Source organism: Cynoglossus semilaevis, chromosome 9 (assembly GCF_000523025.1).
Source record: "Cynoglossus semilaevis isolate Cse_v1.0 chromosome 9, Cse_v1.0, whole genome shotgun sequence".
Classification (NCBI taxonomy): domain Eukaryota; kingdom Metazoa; phylum Chordata; class Actinopteri; order Pleuronectiformes; family Cynoglossidae; genus Cynoglossus; species Cynoglossus semilaevis.
In genome coordinates, this window is record NC_024315.1 from 18,223,098 (window position 1) to 18,243,168 (window position 20,071).

The 20,071-nt window shown below is 40.1% G+C and overlaps 3 protein-coding genes across 3 annotated transcripts in view; all 3 read left to right on the plus strand.

Annotated features, from left to right (window-relative positions):
• The first annotated feature begins 9 nt into the window (after positions 1–9).
• LOC103384282 (glycine receptor subunit beta-like) lies at positions 10–5,392 on the plus strand. The gene is made up of 9 exons (XM_017034966.2): positions 10–16; positions 60–127; positions 244–470; positions 1,065–1,147; positions 1,831–1,968; positions 2,182–2,334; positions 2,525–2,673; positions 3,110–3,268; positions 3,530–5,392. The coding sequence occupies exons 1-9, from the start codon at positions 10–12 to the stop codon at positions 3,824–3,826; spliced, it is 1,281 nt and encodes a 426-aa protein (XP_016890455.1). The 3' UTR covers positions 3,827–5,392.
• Positions 5,393–7,263: 1,871 nt separating this feature from the next.
• On the plus strand, positions 7,264–8,668 carry LOC103384272 (cullin-3-like). The gene has a single exon (XM_008317731.3). The coding sequence runs from the start codon at positions 7,401–7,403 to the stop codon at positions 8,559–8,561; it is 1,161 nt and encodes a 386-aa protein (XP_008315953.1). The 5' UTR covers positions 7,264–7,400; the 3' UTR covers positions 8,562–8,668.
• A 126-nt stretch (positions 8,669–8,794) lies between these two features.
• LOC103384281 (glutamate receptor 2-like) overlaps positions 8,795–20,071 on the plus strand; it is a 19,756-nt gene continuing 8,479 nt past the window's right edge. Inside the window, exons 1-3 of the mRNA XM_017034967.2 lie at positions 8,795–9,164; positions 9,205–11,639; positions 18,094–18,234. Coding sequence (XP_016890456.1) covers positions 11,555–11,639; positions 18,094–18,234 — 226 coding nt within the window. The 5' untranslated portion in view covers positions 8,795–9,164; positions 9,205–11,554. The remainder of the gene's footprint in view (positions 9,165–9,204; positions 11,640–18,093; positions 18,235–20,071) is intronic.

Below are 20,071 nucleotides of genomic sequence, written 5' to 3' on the forward strand. Positions count from 1 at the left end.
CTTTAGTAAATGGTCTGTTTGTGAATTGGTTTTGTATTTTTTGTATGAATGCGTTTCAGGTATACCAGTGGAGTCCAGGGTGAACATCTTCATCAACAGCTTTGGGTCGATTCAGGAGACCACCATGGTGGGACACCTAACTGTCATGGCATCGCATTCCCCTCATCGTCCCAATCTTTGTGTTTGGACAAACCGAACGCGCCTACAAACACAGAGAATGTCCTTGTGTGTCTCCCCTTACAGGACTACAGAATAAACATATTCCTTCGTCAGCGGTGGAACGACCCTCGCCTTCGACTTCCCACCGACTTTAAAAGTGACGCGCTGACTGTGGACCCGAAGATGTTCCAGTGTTTGTGGAAACCGGACCTCTTCTTCGCCAATGAGAAAAACGCCAACTTCCACGATGTGACCCAGGACAACATTCTCCTCTTCATCTTCAGGAACGGAGATGTTTTGATCAGTATGAGGTACTGGTGACAGGTCCCTAAGCAATCATAGACCTTACATTTAAAAATGTACCGCAAGGAAATTCATTTTATTTTCACTCAGTAGAGCATACGTGTCAAACTCAAGGCCCGGGGGCCAAATAATTGATCAGGTTAAGAAACTCTGCTGCATGGACTTTATTAAATGCTTTCTAAGTTTACTCGGCGGGCCACATTTGGTCCCCTGGCCTTGAGTTTGACACATGTGTTTTAGAAGAATGAAAACACTAAATATTGTGGAGTGAAAAAGTGCAGCCCACATTTGTAGATTCTTTGATATAAACAATGAATTAATTAAACATGTGCAGAGGAGGGACAGTGGACACATTGGTAGAAGAACGTTAGAGATGGAGCTACCAGGTAGGAGAAAAAAAAGGAAGGTCAAAGAGGAGATGCATGGCTGCAGAGTACAGGGAGAGATGGAAAACAATGATCTGCTGTGGCAACTCCTGAAAAAAAAAGGGACAAAGCTGAAAGAAAAAAAAAAGAAGAATTGGATGGCGCCATCTGGTTGCAAAACAATAACGTTTGTTCTTCTTCTGTTTGTTCTTTGTGTGTGTGTGTGTGTGTGTGTAGGCTGTCAGTGACTCTGTCCTGTCCCCTGGATCTTACTCTCTTCCCAATGGACACACAGTTATGCAAGATGCAACTGGAGAGCTGTGAGCAGACGCACACAGTTTGACTGTAAACGGAGCGGAAACAATTTTGTTTTTACACTTTAGTGAATACTCAACCCCACGGGTTCAGTGGTGGCAAAACACAGAGTGGCCCAGACCGAGCTTATGCTTCACCCTTGTCCTCTACTGGAAAATAACTATGTAAACAACAGAACAGCGCGGGTCATCGTTGTGGCTGGCTGTGCTTTTTTTTTTAATTGTAAGGTGCAAGCAAGAGAAGTCTGCTTCTCAGTATTGGATTCCAGTCATTCCGACAGTCTGGGGCTTTAAATCAAACCTGTAGATTACTTGTTTTTCCAAAGAGGACGGCTGATTATAAATGAATTTATTAGGGCGGTAAAGCAAGTATTTGGAGGGGAATTTGAGGAATTCAACGTTGCATCGAGTCCACCAACTCTATCAGGCTGAATTTTGGAGTTTTCCTTTTTGAATATTTTTTCTTGACAATTTGATTAGTCACAAATGAAAACAACATAACAACACCTGCTGTTATTTATCTTTCTGTTCCAAAAATACACATTTTTTTTTGGTCATGATTAATTGTGTATAATTATGATCGCGATTATTCACGATTGTGATCCCGTGATTGAGATTGAGAGTGTTGTTGTGTATTTTCATAATTTTTTTAAGGATTTTACACGTGTGTTTTTGTTTGGATTTTCCAGTCGGCTACACCACCAGTGATCTGGTCTTCATGTGGCAGTCAGACCCAGTTCAGATGGATGAGATTGCCCTACCTCAGTTCGACATCAAACAGGAGGACATCAAATATGGGAACTGCACGAAGTACTACAAAGGAACTGGTGAGTAGGTGTTCGCAGTTACAGTACGTAAAAGTATATGAAGTGTTTAGGGTATATTTTTTAAAAAAAGACAGATAAACTCGGATGTCTTTTGCAGTACGGTGTGGGCGGATCCTCAAAATTCTTGTTCTTCTCCTTTATAATCATCACCTCTAAGACTCTGCACAGTTCTAATGCTGATTTTGAATTTCTAAAAAAATGTTTCTTTACTAGGATACTACACCTGCGTGGAGGTCATTTTCACTTTGCGTCGTCAGGTCGGTTTCTACTTGATGGGAGTTTATGCTCCGACCCTGTTGATCGTGGTTTTGTCCTGGTTGTCTTTCTGGATAAATCCTGATGCGTCAGCAGCCAGGGTGCCCCTGGGTGAGTGAGTGCTAACGTTGAGTTATGGAGTGTTTACATCAACATGGCGACCACTCATTTTCATGGATCAAGGTTTAGGTAGCTGTCTCTGCGGACTGTAAAACATCCCGGTCGGGGATCTTAAGAAGTCTTCTCATTTGCAAACCTGCATGTTGGTAACGTTGTCGTTGTTAATTCCTTTCTTTCTTAGGTATTTTATCAGTTCTCTCCTTATCCAGTGAGAGTATGTCCTTGGCGTCAGAGCTGCCGAAGGTTTCTTACGTGAAGGCCATCGACATCTGGCTCATTGCCTGTCTGCTCTTTGGGTGTTTCTCTCTTGTGGAGTATGCAGTCGTGCAGGTGAGTTCCTTTAAATTAGTAGTTCTCAAATGGTGGGGCGGACCCCCCTGGGGGCCGTAGTCTACTTTTTTTTTACTAACCGTAGTCTACTTTTGTCCAATGCATTAAACTTCATACAAAAAAAGAGAAAAAACAGCAGCACTTTCCCAAATATGCGCAGATAAACATGACAAAACCTGATGTCTGCAAACGAGTCTGCAGGCATTCTCTTGCTCTTCCCGTGTCAGATCCTTTATCAGATCTGCTGATGCTGCAGGTTCACTTATGTAATGCCAGGTGGTTTTCTACTTTCGAACCTCCAGAGCCCCATTACGAGTCGATATTTTCACATTTTTTGACTATTCATGAAAGGAGGGCACTACTGAAAAAAAAAAAAAAAAAAGAAAAGTCAATTCAAACCCTATAGCTTGTTTTCACCCTCTCTCTTGGTTTGCAGGTGATGCTGAATAGCCCTAAACGGATTGAGGAGGAAAAAACTAAAATGGCCGACAAAGAAAAAGCGCTGAGAGAGAGAGAAGGAAAGAAACCTGCAAATAAAAACAACAACACAGTGAATGGTACTGGTGGGACACCCATACATGTCAACACTCTGCAGGTAAATTACACACCAGCCTAATCATCATTTTACAGCATTTCCCTCCCTATTTTATAGGTAACTACTGCTCCTTCTCCTTGTACTTTTATTCATCTGTGCGGCAATATATGCCACTAAAGCTATTTCGGTTAATTAACACTAATTTAGAAGAATAGTAATAATACAAATATAACGCAAAATATTATACAGTTAGCTCTACGTTATCGGAACTAAGAGAGGCAGAAATGTGATTTGACTTTTTTTTTCTTTCTTCTCCATTAGCAGGTGGTTGAAACTCGCTGCAAAAAAGTTTGCACCTCTAAGTCGGACCTTCGATCCAACGATTTCAGCATTGTGGGATCTTTACCTCGAGACTTTGAACTTTCTAACTTTGACTGTTACGGCAAACCGGTGGAAGTGTTGGGGGCCCTCAAGTCCAAAAACAAAGCCAATAAGAAACCGCCACCGCCTAAACCGGTCATACCTGCTGCTGCCAAACGCGTCGACCTCTACGCAAGAGCGCTTTTCCCTTTCTCCTTCCTCTTCTTCAACGTCGTCTACTGGTCTGTCTACCTGTGAGGGCCTAGACCGACCATACCGATGCCTAAAATACTCTTTGAAGTTCATGTACATAATCCTACACTGCTGAAATGAAGATGGCTAATGTATTTTTTTTTTTTTTTTTCATCATGCTGCACTGAAACCTGTGGTCAAATGGCGTTGATTTAAGACCTAAAACACCCTAAAAGCCATGCACTAGGTTGACACTGCATGTGTGTCTCTGTTAAGATATTGTGCTTTATAACCTTGCGCCAATATCTCTATGCTGTAAATAGTAATACTGCAAGTGCTTTCAATATTGTCAGTAAGGCTCAATTAAATTCTATTCCAGGAGATAATCTACTTCTGGTCTAAGTTCTGGCCCTTGGTCAATTCCTATAAACCATCAATAATTTAATGAAGGAAAAGTCAAGAGAAATGTATTCCGGTGCCACTGATTGGACAACCTATTTAATTTGTGGTCAAAAGTCTTTGAAACTGTCTGTAATGCCTCAAGAGTGTTGAATAAAATGTGCAGGTCCGAATTAAAATCAATAGGTTATTTGCCGATGAAGTCATTTTGTCACAAAGGAAGGCTGAAGGGCTGAAGGCAGGAACCGAAAATGTATTTCTAAATTTACAGATTTTCACACACCCCCCAAAAAACACAGACTTGTCAAAGACAAAACCATACACATGTATGGACCGGAGGGCTAATCACCAGCTAAATACAAGCCAAAGTAGGGAACGAGGTAACGAGGTGCAGGTGCAGAGATGACGATGCAGGCAAAGAGCAGGGGAGGAAGCGAAGAGGAGAAAGTGGAAAGGAAAAGAAACAAAGGAGAAAACATGCCAAGGTCAGACTAAATTTCTCTTAAAATACTGTATAATAAAATATATTTTATTAAAAATTAATACAGCTAAGGTTTAAAATATATTGTGAGTGAATTGTCTAAAATCAACAAAAGATAAAAGACAAAGCAGGAATATGGTCAGTCAAAGAAAACAAGAAACTGATACTGATAGTAAATTACTAAAAACTACAAGTAAACAATTTATAATGAGACGTTTTCTGCTTGTACGTAGAAAAAGAAAAGCAAAAAAATTCCAAAAAACTTCAACCACACTTCCTGAACTTAGCCTGCACTTCCTGCAGGCTAAAACATCCACCACCACTTGCTTGGTGGTAAAGCAGGATTGTAACATTATTTATTATTATTTATAAAAGATTATTATTATTTAAGATGTTCCTCGCTAATTTTCAAATTATCAGAAAATAATCTTAAGGTAATGGGAGCCTTTTTTTAAAGACAGTATTCACAGAACATTAGCCATGGCGCTAACAGCGATTAGCGCGTTGCTAAAGCTAAGCTAAATGAAGCAAAAATCGTTTGAAGCCTACTGTGGCCATTCTCTAAGCTGGAGATAAAATGTAGCTGCAAGATAAATAAGTAAATATAACAGAGACATAAAAAAGAGTAAGAACAGGCAACTCGTATATTTTATTCAAACAAACAACAACCTAGCACATTCCTAAAAGAGCGTTCCAGAAGTATGTTGTGATGTAATAGTTTACTAAAATTGAAAATGGGGTTGAGCCTTAAGCTTAAGGTTTGAAAATGGGGTTGAGCCTTAAGCTTACAAAAGGCCAATATGTATGCAACGAGAAATAATTCACAGAAAAAGATATATATTTGTCACAACGGAGCAGAGAAGATGACAACAAGACTTATATCATGTTGTAGTGATAAAGTCTTGACATATTGTTGACAGGCTTTTCTTTTTAGCATAGTTATGTATTTTGGAGTCTTTACAGATATATCGTACAGTTATACTGAGAAGTTTTGACTTTCCTCTTGTGAAACTAGCATAAAAGCAGCATGAAAATTATTATGTTGAAAGAAAATTGTCATTAATAACTTTGTCGTCTGTAGCTAAAACCTGGCGCCATGCTGCTGTATGTGAAATAGCATTTTCCTCATTAATTAATTGAATTTAATTTAATTCTGTTTCTGTGTAAAATATATGTGTGGTTTACCACTGGGTCAGACCAAAATATGCTCAATGGGACGTAAAGGTGCCAGGTTGCCTTAAACTATTTATTTATTTTATTTTCAGCCTGGTAGAGAAGACTCAGACTGTGTTGTGTATTCACTGCCGCAGAAGGTTTTTCATGTTAATCCACGTAAAGGTTTTCTGTAGGTGCTCAGATGTTTCCTCTGCTGTGTTGGCACATTAACTCTCCACTTGGACCATGTCCAAGTGTTTGGCAGCAGTACTTTAGCAATTTGTCCTGAGTGACTTCTGCAGACTTTGAGTTCACACATACATACAGTCCCTGTGGAGAAATATCTGAGAAACCCCCTGCTAGGTATTTACTGCATTTACCCTTTAAATGCCAATATCCAGCCACAGCTATAGTGCCACCTGCTGGGGAAAATAAATAAACTTAATTTAAAAGTAAATCCACACACACTGTAATTGTCTTCTAAGACGCACGATTTGATTTTCCATGACCATTCTTTTCTGCCAGCGTCCCATGTGAATAAGAAATATGTGCAGTGACAGCAGTAAGATTTCCTTTATTTTTTTTAAATTTCATTAATTTTTAATTACAACAGCATGTTTGTAAAATGAATAGCAAATTGTCCCAAAATGTGAGACTAAAGCTGCTTGTGCGTAATACGTAATTTTCTTCTTTTATTTGGAAATCCAGATGTTTTTTGTAAAATTTTGGATGTTATTTTCCCGACTCAGCATATGGAAATGTGCAGTACAAGGGCTGCTGATATTACCTTTTTTGCGCATGTTTCATTTAGTTTTGAATATTGTATAAACGACAATTATTTTGTCTTCCAAAATGCAATTGTCAAAATAAAATACCGTATTTTATGTGCATGGGAAAACATAAAAGAATATATCAAATAACATACATTATATGTACAATGTACAGGAGACTGCCAATGACTGTGTTACACCAATGGTTCCCCGGAATTTTTAATTCAGAGGCACAGATAATAAATGTGACAAAATGATGTGACATAACTGACAAACATTATTTTAAAAAATTGGTGCAAAAAAAATAAATTATCAATTCTAAAAGGAGTGATGCCCATATTAATGCCAGCTTTCTATTGCGACAAATGCAGTTGCAGTTTAAAATACAGAAATGACCATCAATTAGGAATTGGAATTTCTGACATGACTATCACAACGTACTGCAAAAACATTTATTCCCTGTGGGAACGTCTGCCTTTCGAGCTGGAAAATTTTTAAATAATAAAAAAAAGAAGATTCCGTACATCCATAGTTACATTTCTTATATTTTATTAAACGTTCTCCTGATAAAAATGTGGCTCAGTAAAATTTATAGACAGTAACCCTAGAGACTACATTTAAAAAAAATAATTTTAACAACTCAGGTTTTTAAACCACACCCTATTGATGTGACATCATGATGTCATTGAAAAAGATCAATGACACATAAAAGGCAGCTTCCCACAGATTCCTTTTAAGTAGAGAAATAAATCAGCGTAGCAACAGAACAACAGAGATGCCACTGATTTAAAGCAACAGCAAAGACTAACTGGAGGAACGTTGCAACAAACTAATCATGTCCAACCTCAAAGGCAGCACCAAAAAGACCAACAAGATGAGGATCCAAGCTGTTCCAATGACAATAGATGAGAAATATGTGAATAACATCTGGTACTTTCTGAGGAACGCAATCCAGGATATCCAAAGGAAGAACAACAGGGATCTGAGATTTGAAGAGCTGTACAGAAATGCTTATACCATGGTTCTACACAAGCAGGGGGAGAAGCTGTACACGGGTTTGAGGGAGATTATCACCGAGCACCTCCTTGATAAGGTAGTGGGCAACGTCCTAAACTCTCTGAATACTAACTTTCTGCAAACACTTAATCTGGCTTGGGATGACCATCAAACTGCCATGGTAATGATCAGAGACATCCTGATGTACATGGACCAGGTCTATGTTCAACAAAACAATATGGAGAATGTCTACAACCTGGGCCTCATCATATTCAGGGACCACGTGATTCACGATGGATGTATTCAAGAGCACCTGCACCAAACTTTATTGGACATGATTGCACGAGAGAGAAATGGCGAGGTTGTAGACCGGGAAGCTATTAGAAACACCTGTCAGATGCTACTAATTCTCAGCCTGGATGGTAGGTCCGTGTACGAGGAGGACTTTGAAGGACCCTTCTTAGACATGTCAGCTGAATTCTTTCAAATAGAGAGCCAACGTTTTCTTGCTGAAAACGACGCCTGTCTCTACATAAAGAAGGTAGAAGCCAGGATTAACGAAGAGCTGGAACGTGTCCGGCACTGCTGCGACAAGTCCACAGAAGAACCTATTATGAAACTGATAGAACGGGAGCTCATATGTAGACACATGAAAACGATTATAGAAATGGAAAATTCTGGCTTTGTCCATATGCTTAAGACGGGTAAAACTGAAGACATGGCGTGCATGTACAAGCTGTTCAGTGGCGTTCCCAATGGGTTGAAGACAATGTGTGACTCCATGAGTTCCTACTTGAGGGAACAAGGGAAAGCTCTGGCCAATGAAGGAGAGGGTGACAACCGCGTGGACTACATCCAAAATGTACAGGACCTGAAAGCACAATTTGATCATTTCCTCACAGAGTCTTTCAACAATGACAGACAATTCCAGCAAACTATAGCCAGCGACTTTGAGCATTTTCTTTCTCGTAATTCTGGTGTACCAGTCACGTTTAATTGATAACCAGATGGATAATGGAATCAATGTATCTTAAAAGCAAAAGAGTCTTCACCATAGCAAGAAGGAACTTCTTGGAAAACCTGCTTTGAAGCAATAATGGGAATGTAGAAACAAAAGGAAAGGTGTTCCACAAACCTACAGGCCAGTATTGAAAAAAGACTAGGCCAAAAAAAAAAAAAAAAAACGCAAACCAAAGTGTTGCATCAGCTCCAAGAAGTGGGAGGACTGCACATACCTGTGCTTAGTTTCTATCTGTATTGGTGTATGCTGTCGACAGAATGGATCATACTGTGCCATAACCAGCCTCGAGCACTTCCAGTTCCTTGGGATCACCTGAAGGTGTGTTTGCAGCTTTCAAAGGTGGGATCCACAGAGCGATGACTATCCAATGCAGACAACAAGCCAAAGGGAGCAACCAACCAACCAAAGTGTTTGGTCTGGATTGGAAAATTCAAAAACAGAAGGAATGGAGATGGAACTATACTTCAAAATTGCACGCTAAGATCCAAGGACATGGAGCATTTGGTAACTACTCAGGGTAGGAATATACAGTAGTCCCTCGCTATTTCGCGGTTCATCTTTTGCGGATTCACGACTTCGCAGGTTTATACCAGCAAAATTTTGCGGATTCACGACTTCACAGGTTTATACCAGCAAAATATACCGTATTCCGGATTTGGATCTGCAAGAGATGTGGTTCGATCGGTCCAATTTTCAACAAAATCGACGACGTCGTGACTGCCTACAAGCTACTCTTCGACTGGAAAAAGAAGCAGCAGAAGCAACTGCCGATCACGATGTTTTTGCAGCCTCGCAAAAAAGAGTCAGTTCCTGCTACTACTACGGATACACTTTCAGAAACCGTGGAAGAGGTGCCCCAAGAAATGGCCACCACCCTCTGGAGCGATCAGCGAATTTCATTCACTCGTCATCATTTTACTGCGCATAAATATGGTGTCACTACTTCGCGGAAATTCAGTTCTCACGGCAGGCCTTGGAACCTATCTACCACGATAAACGAGGGACCACTGTACATCAATGTGCTTAATTTGAGATTGAGCAACCAACTAACCAACAAAACAACCGACCTACAAACCAATCGAGTCAGCAATGCGCAAAATGTTGCCAAGTCTGCGGGAAGACAGCGAGCAACCAACAAGAAAGACTACTAACTGCAAAAAAATGGAAGTGAAATCAATCTACCTATACTTGGTCTACGGAAAGAAACAACCGACCAATCATCCATGGTCTTGCATGAAGAGGAAAAACAGCACTGCACCCCAGGATGATAATTTAAAGGAATGCTATACTCAGGGGAGATACAGCACAACCGACTCTGAAGAAGAAAACATAGGCTATTAGGAGCAAAAAAAAAAGTTTGCATCAAAAGCAGCATAAAGTTACTGAAGCAGAAGTCAGGAAGAGCCCCATCTGGTGACATCTGGTGCCTCTGACAGTGGTAAACTGGAGAAATGGACGACGTTAACGACATTCTGAACTTGCCGCGTTCATTCTCTGATCGTCAACTTGGTTCAGGTACATTTGGACAGTTTGAGACGAACCATTGACCATGAGTCAAGGACAATTTATCAATCAACCTGGTGATCTTTCGTGACAAGAAATAGTTAACGTCTGTTTTCATTAGCTAACTCGAAGGAGATTTTCCGGTAATATCTAAAATCAAAGATTCACGTTAGCGTATTTTTTGTGTATAACATCAGGGGATTTTCATACACCAGATCATTTCAGCGTGACCATTTCTACCGACATGATAATTGGTCTGACTATTGCTAAAAGCCGAAGTGCATCTAGACCATCAAAGATGGACTAAGTGTATTTTTTGTGTATTTTAGACGTGGTTTAAAATATTCCAAATGGAGCTGTGATGTTCTGAATACATGCATGAAGTCTGATTGAGCTAAAACACACAAAAAAACACACAACGGATTCAATTTGCATAGTTTAAAAAAGTTCAAAAGCAGAACTTAGCAGTGTTTCAACTATAGCGCTAGCTGAGATTTTCTGACCCGGATGTACGGAATAGAAAGCAAAATGTATTTACTCAACTGAATGTCATGTAGAAGTAAACTTCAACAGGTAAACAGTGAAGCTGAGGAAAACCGATAGAAACGGAAAAAAATTGAGGAAGATGAAGCCTTAATTTAGGGTTAGCTGAACAACGTTCAAAGATGATATGACGTGAGTTGTCGGTCTGTCATTTTGCCTTGTCTGTCGTGTGGGCTGTTCATTTTGGGACCGAAACATTATTTTGAGTTTTTGCATATTGAAATACTGCAAAAGGGAAGAAACGTCTCAGTGTTTGGGGTTTTGAGTCTTTAGCGTATGCATGTGTGTGTGCGCATGTGTGTATATATATGACTGCATGATTAAATGATAACATCTTTATTTGAAATGGCTCTCTATTTGTTGCACTTGTAACCACCCTCCCCCAACTCATACTCTCAAAACCGCACTCTAAAAGCTCTAAAATATTAAAAACTGGGTATCACTTTTTGACCTCATGATGTGTCCATGCCTTGGTCCCTGTCCTATAATCTTGGGTCACCCAGCTATTGGGGTGCCCATTTTTGACCACGGCCCTGTATTTCCATTGGACGCCTGTGCTCCTCCTTGGCACCGAGCTGTCGGCTTCGCTCGTTTCTCGCTCGTTTCTCATCGGTATTCAAAGGTTTTCTTCGTCCGGCGTGCGCGCTCCCAGCCCAGCAGCAACAGCAGCATCAGCAGCGACAGCGGAGGTGTCACGCGCACACGGAGAAAGAGAGAGAGAGAGAGAGAAAGAGGGAGAGAGCCGCTATCCATCCATTCATCCGCAGAGCTGGAGAAGAGCGGAGCTGCTGGACACACGCCATGAGCTCGCCTCCATCCCGTGTCCCGTAGGTGATGTTTCAGTGCAGGTTTTCAGGTTGTGGCGTGGAGTGAGGAGCATTTGCACATCACCGCCAACCACCTCCACCACCACCACCTCCACCATCATGAAGCCGAAGCCGCTGCTGCTGTTTGCGTTGACGCTCCTGTGGTGGCGCCAAGCGTCGTGCGGAGCTCCGAGCGTCCAGATCGGTGAGGATCTTCGTAGACTCCCGTCGCCCCCCACCCCCTTCTCATCAGTCTGTTTGAACACGAAACATGAATTTGTCTAACCTCTCTTCCTCAGCTGCCATTCTTAATCACCACCATCATCATCATCATCATCACCATCGTGTCCTCAGCGTGGGCCTCTCATCTCCGTAGGCCTCCTCCTCTTCTTCTTCTTCTTCTTCCTCCTCCTCCTCATCATCCTCATCATCAAACCGCGGTGAAACATTGCTCCAGTTGTGTCAACAACATCCTCACCCCCCCGCCCACCCACCCCCAATATGTCTCTGACACTTTATATTTATCAATGTCAACATGTGCATGTGCACTGCAGTGGAGTGTGCGGCGCGCGCACACGCGCACGCGTGTTAACTGAAATATAGCGAGATGGATACACGTGCACGGTTCAGTCAAATGCAGCTCTTCCATGAGTCCCAGTTGGATCTGCAAAATACACAGGTACACGTGACGACCCCTAGAGGCTTGGATCATCAGCTGCATCCCTTTTTATTGACACTGCCGCTATAATTAGGTCTCTGCATTTGTTGCATCCTGTAAGAGGTCTGAGGTGTCTTGAGTGTCAGTGGCCAGTCCTAACATTTTCTTACCTTAGCGAAGGTGTGGTATCAGGTTCTGGCAGGTAGCAGAGTTTTTTTTATTTTTTTATTTCTTCTTGTTGTTTCAAGAAAAGTGATTTTATTTGACTTCTCCTTGTGAATAAATAACACAAATTACAACACTGAACTTAAAGTTAAAATTGGTCTCTCCTCATTCGGACGTGAACTTATCATCGCAAACCACCTGCAGAAAAAGGGGCGAAAAGAAATAAATAAATTTTAAAAAAACTAAATCACTGCAGAAAAAGGGGCGAAAAGAAATAAAAAAACAAAAACAAAAAACGGAATCACTCCCAAAAACAGTATTATCCTTCAAGTTTGCATTTTCTCTTCTATTCTTGTAGTAAAATAATTGTTCAACAAATGATCGTAAAAATCGCAACCCGAGAAAAAAATATCTTTGTCGTACTTCCTGTTTTTCTTGCAGTAGTAGATTCACTCTCCTTTGTCAATATGAATAAAAAACATGAACTCCTTCTTATGTCGGTTAGCTAGTTTAGATTCTGTCCTATGCATGTTTTTTTATTATTACTTCTTATGTCGGTTAGCTAGTTTAGATGTTGTCCTATGCACGTTTTTTTTTTTTATTATTTCGCATCACCCCCGAAGTGCTCTGGCGCCCCCAGGTGGTGAAGTGCCTTACACTTTCAAACCACTGGTGTCATTGACTTTTAAAATGTGTTTAATTGGATCCTACTGAGACCATAGAAAAAAAATCAAGGACAGTGAAGTAGGGATCTTGTTTCGTCCGTTGTTTTCCTCCAAGGCTGTTTGACGATTGTTGTCATGTTAAGATGAACTTCCCAGACACCCCTACATCTGTGCTTTGCAAACCATCGTTTCAATGGTTTCTTGGGGGGTTTTAGTTAGACCTGGGGTGTCGAACTTATTTTTACATAGATGTCAATTAGGACGTACCAGTACGATCATAACATAATTCACTATAAACAACAATAAGTCTGTGTTTTTCCCCTTTGTCTTCATGCAAAGAAGTACAACTATAAGTGTTTTTCCCCTTTGTCTTCATGCAAATAAGTACAACTACAATAGATATGTATTATTATTTATTCACATTTATTTTTTTTTTTTTTAATTCATCAAGCGGGCCGGACTGAACACCCCAGCGGGCTGGTTTTGGCCCGCGGGCCATATGTTTGACACCCCTGCTTTAGACCACATTCCAGACATCTCAAATGTAGCCTCAAACCATTTCACCTTGGGCATCAAACACTGATCAGTGTGTTTTTCTTCTAAGCCTTGTATCATCATAGCCCTGAGGTTCCAACCAGTAATTTCCCTCTTTACCTCAACATTCCTTAAAACCTAATTTGAGGTGTGAGTTTTTTTTGTAATTTTAATTGTTATTTTACCTTGGGATGACTTTTTTTTTTATCCTCTGTGTAGAGAGAGCTCATGATTTGGTAATCCAGTCTGAAATCTTTTCAGTCAGTTTTACTTTCATGTGGTCAATCCAGTATTTTTTATAGTCGCTCTGCAACAAATTGGCCTGTAACGTTATACTGCAGTGTGAATCACTAAGATGAGCTTTGATTGGTTTCTCTTCAGACACTTACTTTTGCATCAGGCATTTCCCCACTCTTCCCATCCTCATTTTACTCCATAAAGAATTCCAAGCGGTCTCACATGGTCAGTTACGACAACGCATTTGTTAAAAAAATAACAAATTCCAGATAAACAAATCCATAGTAGTTGAGAAATAGACAAAAATCTAACAAGCTAGCTGGGATCAAAGAAATGCATTTGTTCTCTCAGATTAATCTTAAACTATCTGTAAATAATAATAATAAAGAAAGTGCAAAATACTGGTACGTGAGGTCATGGTCAGGGACAGGAAACATCAATACTGGCTAACCTCTGATGGTATAGCCCACATTCACCTGAGGAATGCTGGGATTGGCTGCAAATCAAAAGTAAAAAATAATTCCAATAGAGTGTAGTTTTTGCACATTTCCAAAAAAGTACCGATTTACTGGAGTAGATTCATAGTTAAAGCCAAAAAAATAATTTTTTTTCTTCCAATTTTAAACATTGTGCGTCAGTATCAAAGATAAGTAGTTCATGGGTATCTGCAGCTTTTTGTTGTTTACAGAACAAGGCTGATTTGTCATTCGACGCAGAAGTAGCTGGCCTAGTTAGCGCAACGTATAGCAAATGTTCCTTGTTTATTTTTTTTTCTCCTAGTTTTACTCTATTAAGTGTTTTATTTTACATACTGAAATGTAGGAATCCGAAAAAAATTATATCATGCTATCATCAATACGAGCTATTACCTTAAACTTGAGCAAAATGTTTGCAATGAAAACTCGTTGTTTGAAACTCGAGTTTGACTTTGTATCAGTTTCTAAAAAAAAAAAAAAATACACATAAGCATTTTAAGGATTAGTAACAAACAAACATCTGGGTCAGAAAGTGGAAGCAGTTGAGGGTAAAAATCCGAGTGAGCTCTTTTTCTGATCCACTTCCTGTTGGATCATCCCTGCCCTGTTAAATATTAACGACTACCGGGAGGATTCATTGCGTTTGTGAGCGGAAGAAATTATTAATAAGAGCAGGTTTCAGTGTGGGACACTGAACATGCGGCGTTTATACATACAACGCACACATGCACACGGGAGATCAATGCATGCACTGATGCATCTGCAGACATCAGTGTCCACGCAGCCCACACAGTGGACTGGAGAAGTGGCTGTGATTTCATAAGCCACTCTCGCTGCAGTGTTACAGCTCAGATGTTAATCGGGTACAGATTCATTCAATACCTAAACCCTTCATCATTACTGTGATTACTATTGTATTAATTATAACAGCAACAACATTAGGTGCACCGATAACATCTGCAGTTCGACTCCAAATTGCATGTCTATATGAGCCTAAACCCTTCATCATTACTGTGATTGCTATTGTATTACTTATAACAGCAACAATATTAGGTGCACCGATAACATCTGCTGTTCGACTCCAAATTGCATATGTATATATGGCAGCGTCTATAATGTATAAGGTTGAACGTTAGAGAGTCTTTCGTTGTATTTATTACAGTGACACCATCGAACCAAATACGGCAGCAGCAGTAGATCAGCTCTTACTGTGACCTTCAGAACTTGAAACCATATTTTTGATGGACTTTTATGGTGTCATTAGCTTGGAATGTGCAGTTTCTCCCTCATTCTTTTAAGCCCACTGTGTAAAGACGATTTATTATTAAAATGTTTGCAGAGCGTACTTAAAAAAAAAAATTTAAAAAAAATCAGAGGACTTCCCTGCTCACCCCTCCCCTTTCTATTCAAACTTTGAATTTCATAGTGATGGTTGAATTAGTTCAAATGTACTAATTATTCTATGCTTTGAAAATGTATACATACATATATGTATACACGTGTATATATGTATATGTGTGTATACATATATGTATATATTGTATATCAAATGTCTCTGCAGGGCATGTATTCGCAGTAGGTAGTACATATATTTGAGGCCTAACATCAGTCATTTTTGCCCCAACCTTGGCTCCCCACCCAGTACTTGGGAAACACTTAAGTCTGAGTATTGAGAATTAAATTTAGTGAAACACGTTGAGATGTTTGGTTTGTCGAGGAGTAGTGATAGACTGGACCGCATTGATGGGAACACGCAGGACTAGGTGAAGGAGCACACGAAAATGTTACAGTAGAGCAGGCTGCAGGCAGGGTAAGATGGAGGCAAAAGATCTGCTAGGTCAACCCCTGAAGGGAGCAGCAGGAGACAATGAATAGACGGAGAGAAAAAGGGTCGGGCACCGGACTATGAAAGGAGGGCGAGCCCATGTGACATCCCCACCGAATTGATGCCCATTAATAATGGTGGCCTTGTTAATGTGAGCAGAGGCTCAGCAACTTGTCAGACGCACACTCAGTCAGTCCGTGAAGGCCACTGCGGTCTCTTCAGCCTGGGTGTAAGAACTGTGACCTCATTCTGCCAGCTTCATCAGCAGGGCTGCAGCTGAGCCGACATACAATTTCCTGATGAAATATTCAGTCTTGGTCTTCAGTACATGTGAAATACAAATATTAGGTTTTTTGGGGTGGCTGTTGCTGTATAACGTACAGATAATAGTGCAAGTCAAGGTTGTAACAATTAAAAAAAAAAAAAACTTCTGCAGTCAAGGTTGTAACAATTAAAAAAAAACACTTCTGTCATTGGCGTCTTTATCAGAATTCCTTCCTTTATAGAATTTTCTTTTCGCACCGGGTCACCACCGGCTTCTTTGTCGGGTTCAAGTTATTACCCCCTGGTTCATGTGTTAGATTCCCTTCTGTGAAAGTCAATAGATTCAGACACTCAGTTCCCAGTGCCATTGCTCTGCTGAATTAAAATCTAGAACGGCTTTACTTGGATTGGTTTTTTTTTTTCCGGTTGTATCATTGTATCTCAAGAATGCGTTTTTAAACGCTGTTTATTACCTTTAACCTGGCACGGCTGCGGTTGTGTTTGACTAATGCAGCCATCAGGAATACAAATCCAGTCTATCAGCAGAACCCTACGGCTGATCTTCGGCCGTTTTTCCCTGGGTGTATCTGCGGATTTCTTCAGTTCGCCCTTTACGCACCAGCGATTTCTAAAAGGTGTCATGACCTGTCTTAAACGCAAGAACTCGGGAAATCTTGCAAATCGGCAGTGCGGTGGAAATGACCCGGAGAGCGGGATTTTTCACGACTTTGACATACAGTCTGCCTTAATCCCAATACTTTACAACAGCGATGTCCATGATATGAACGTTTTGCCAATATCCCATATGCCGATTTTGGCCTAACACGTAATTTCGGATTCCGACATGAACGATACCGATTTATGCAGCTTTTCCCATTACCTACTTTTATTGTGATTCTCCAACCTTCCGACATATTTGGTGAAATCGTTACCGGCTTTGAAACAGCTTTTTAAACCCGAAAACAATTCCTACGGATTTTTCATAATTTTGCAAATATCTGGAGTTTTTTACTGAAGTCCTGATGGTGCATAAGGAGGAGAGATAGAGCATGCGACGTCGTGTCTAAAAAGGAATACAGATGGCCCGAAAACAACGCAGTTACACTCTGTTTATAGCATGTGCACAATCAAACTGTCCCTGAGTTTAAATAGCACTCCTCGATATAACTCATAGTAAAACCAAATGTTCAAATGCCCAGCCTTACTTTAGTGTCCATCTGGACCGGTTAGCACAATAAAGTTTAGAAGGAGACTTGTAGCTTCTAACTTTTAATTAACTGCTTGGGCTGCAGTTGTATTTTATATTACTTTTATAACACAATGAATCAGTTAAAAGGATGCAGAGGTCACTGGTCGTGACGTATGTGGTTTTTTCGACGGATGCAACAGAGTTATGGGAATTGTAGTGTCGACCACACTCAGACCCTCAGGACCAATGGTAAAGTCAAGACAAGAATGACTGGTCCTTGGTTCTGCGAGGGCTTGTACCCGCTGCAAACCACATGTTGCACAACATCACTGTCATTGCAGTTACATTCCTCCAGTATTTTTGTTGTTACACTGGTTAACTGTAAAATTGTGTTTTTTTCAATTAATCTTTTCTGTTTTACTGTGTCCATCTAGCACTGTTACAGCTTTGTACTTGAAACGTGAAGTGAAAATAAAGCTGAATCTAACCTGATCTAATCTGAGATAAACTAAGCTAAAATAAGCTCCGCTAATCTCGTTCTGATCAAACACCGCGACTTTCTACTGCTACAGACAACAGCATTAGCTTTTGATCTTGATGCTCATTCTAAAATTCTCTTTCTTCTTCTTCTTCTTCTCTCACCCAGGTGGACTATTTCCTCGGGGAGCTGACCAGGAGTACAGTGCATTCAGAGTTGGGATGGTGCAGTTTGGAATGGCAGATTTCCGACTCACCCCGCACATAGATAACCTAGAGGTGGCCAACAGCTTTGCCGTCACCAACTGCTGTAAGTGGCATGATTCACTTCTTAAAATCTGCTTGATGCAAATCACCAGGTGGCCACATGGTGGCGAGCTATTGTGGTCGTCTTACAGCAGTGGTTCTCAATTATTTTCTGTCATGGGACAGAAATGTTTTCACGCCCCCACGCAAATTTAAATACTATTGAGAACCTGATAATAATATATATCTTTATCTGTACAAACCACAGTATGAGTTGCTGCCACCTAGTGACTGGAGGATTGTTATCATTCAAGCATTACAGCAGTGGTACACTTATGTCGAGCGTGCTATATTCCATTGGAAGCCCCTCGCGCCACCCGGGGGGGGCGCTATTTGAGAAGTACTGCCTTACACCAAGAAGGTCGCAGGTCCATAGTAAACGATGGTCTTTCCTTATAGAGCTTGCAAGTTCTCCTCGTGTGCAAGGGTTTTCTTAGGGTACTCTAAAATTGGCCAGTGGCGTGAATGGTTGGTCATTTTTATGTGTAGCCTTATGTCCGTTATACAGAATAAATGAGGAAAATGGAACGAGCGAATGAACAAATTACTTAGATCAGCGAATTTCATGACCCTTGAGATGAATTTAACGTAGCCTTATTTGGTGTTTTGTCTAATTCAGTACACGTCCATCAAGTTCATAAACTCAAACAAGGTCAAAGGATTCCCCCTAGATACGATGCTGAGACAGATTGTTACTTGAATGTCAAAGTGACCTGACACCCAATGCTTCTTTTTACATAATATTCCAGACTCTGGCAGCTTTGATGCACTGCATAAAATATTACACAGTGTGTGTGCCGCAACAAGGTTAGGCCAATAATAGACGCACTTGCATAAGCATGGATCCTCTTGCGTACCTTTCTTATTTAATTCTGATGCAAATGCAAGAGAATAAATCGAATTTGTCACCTTAACCTGATTTGTTTGATTTTTTCCACAGAGTATAGGCATGTGATGCTTTGGGTTGTAGTAACTGTTGCAGGGAAGACTAGGAATAACAGAGAGCATGAGATTCATGCATGCATGCAGAATACTACAGCTCCGTCAGAGCGTGGTGGAATTGTGGCCTTAGGCTCGGAAAACCTCTGCTTTTTTCGAGTGCAGTCTGACGTGAAAGTCTGAGTCTCCTGCACCTGCTGCAGCGCAGAAACATATACTTTTACAACGTTGTCGCTGCCAGCGTGCTAGAGAGATAATTGATGCCCCCCCCCCCCATCCCCCCACAGGAAAATCCAAGTTGGCTGAGATCTCAGTGATGATGCATGCAAACTGCAAAATGCTGACACCTACTGTACTGAATCATAGGCAAATGCAACAATTACATGCAGTATCAACTGTGGGGCCAAGTGGGTGACTTGATTCGAAATTCTTTTGTTTGGTCTGCTGTTGAGGTAGCATGCTGCAGTGCACATTAATTACTTTGTCATATTTAGACATGTTGATTTATCCTGATTAATCACAAACAATTGAGATAAATGATTAATTTACAGCTAACTGTTGGTTAATCACATTTTAAAAAGTTCAATTACACAACATCCCTTGAAAACAAAACATAAAAAAAAAAAATCGAACATAATTTATTGAGTAAACAGTTACCATGACTGTATTATGTAACCTATTATTTATTAATTATTATTATTATTGATTATATTACATAATATAATATAATATAATATAATATAATATAATATAATATAATATAATATAATATAATATAATATAATATAATATAATATAATATAATATAATATAATATAATATAATATAATATAATATAATATAATATAATATAATATAATATAATATAATATAATATAATATAATATAATATAATATAATAT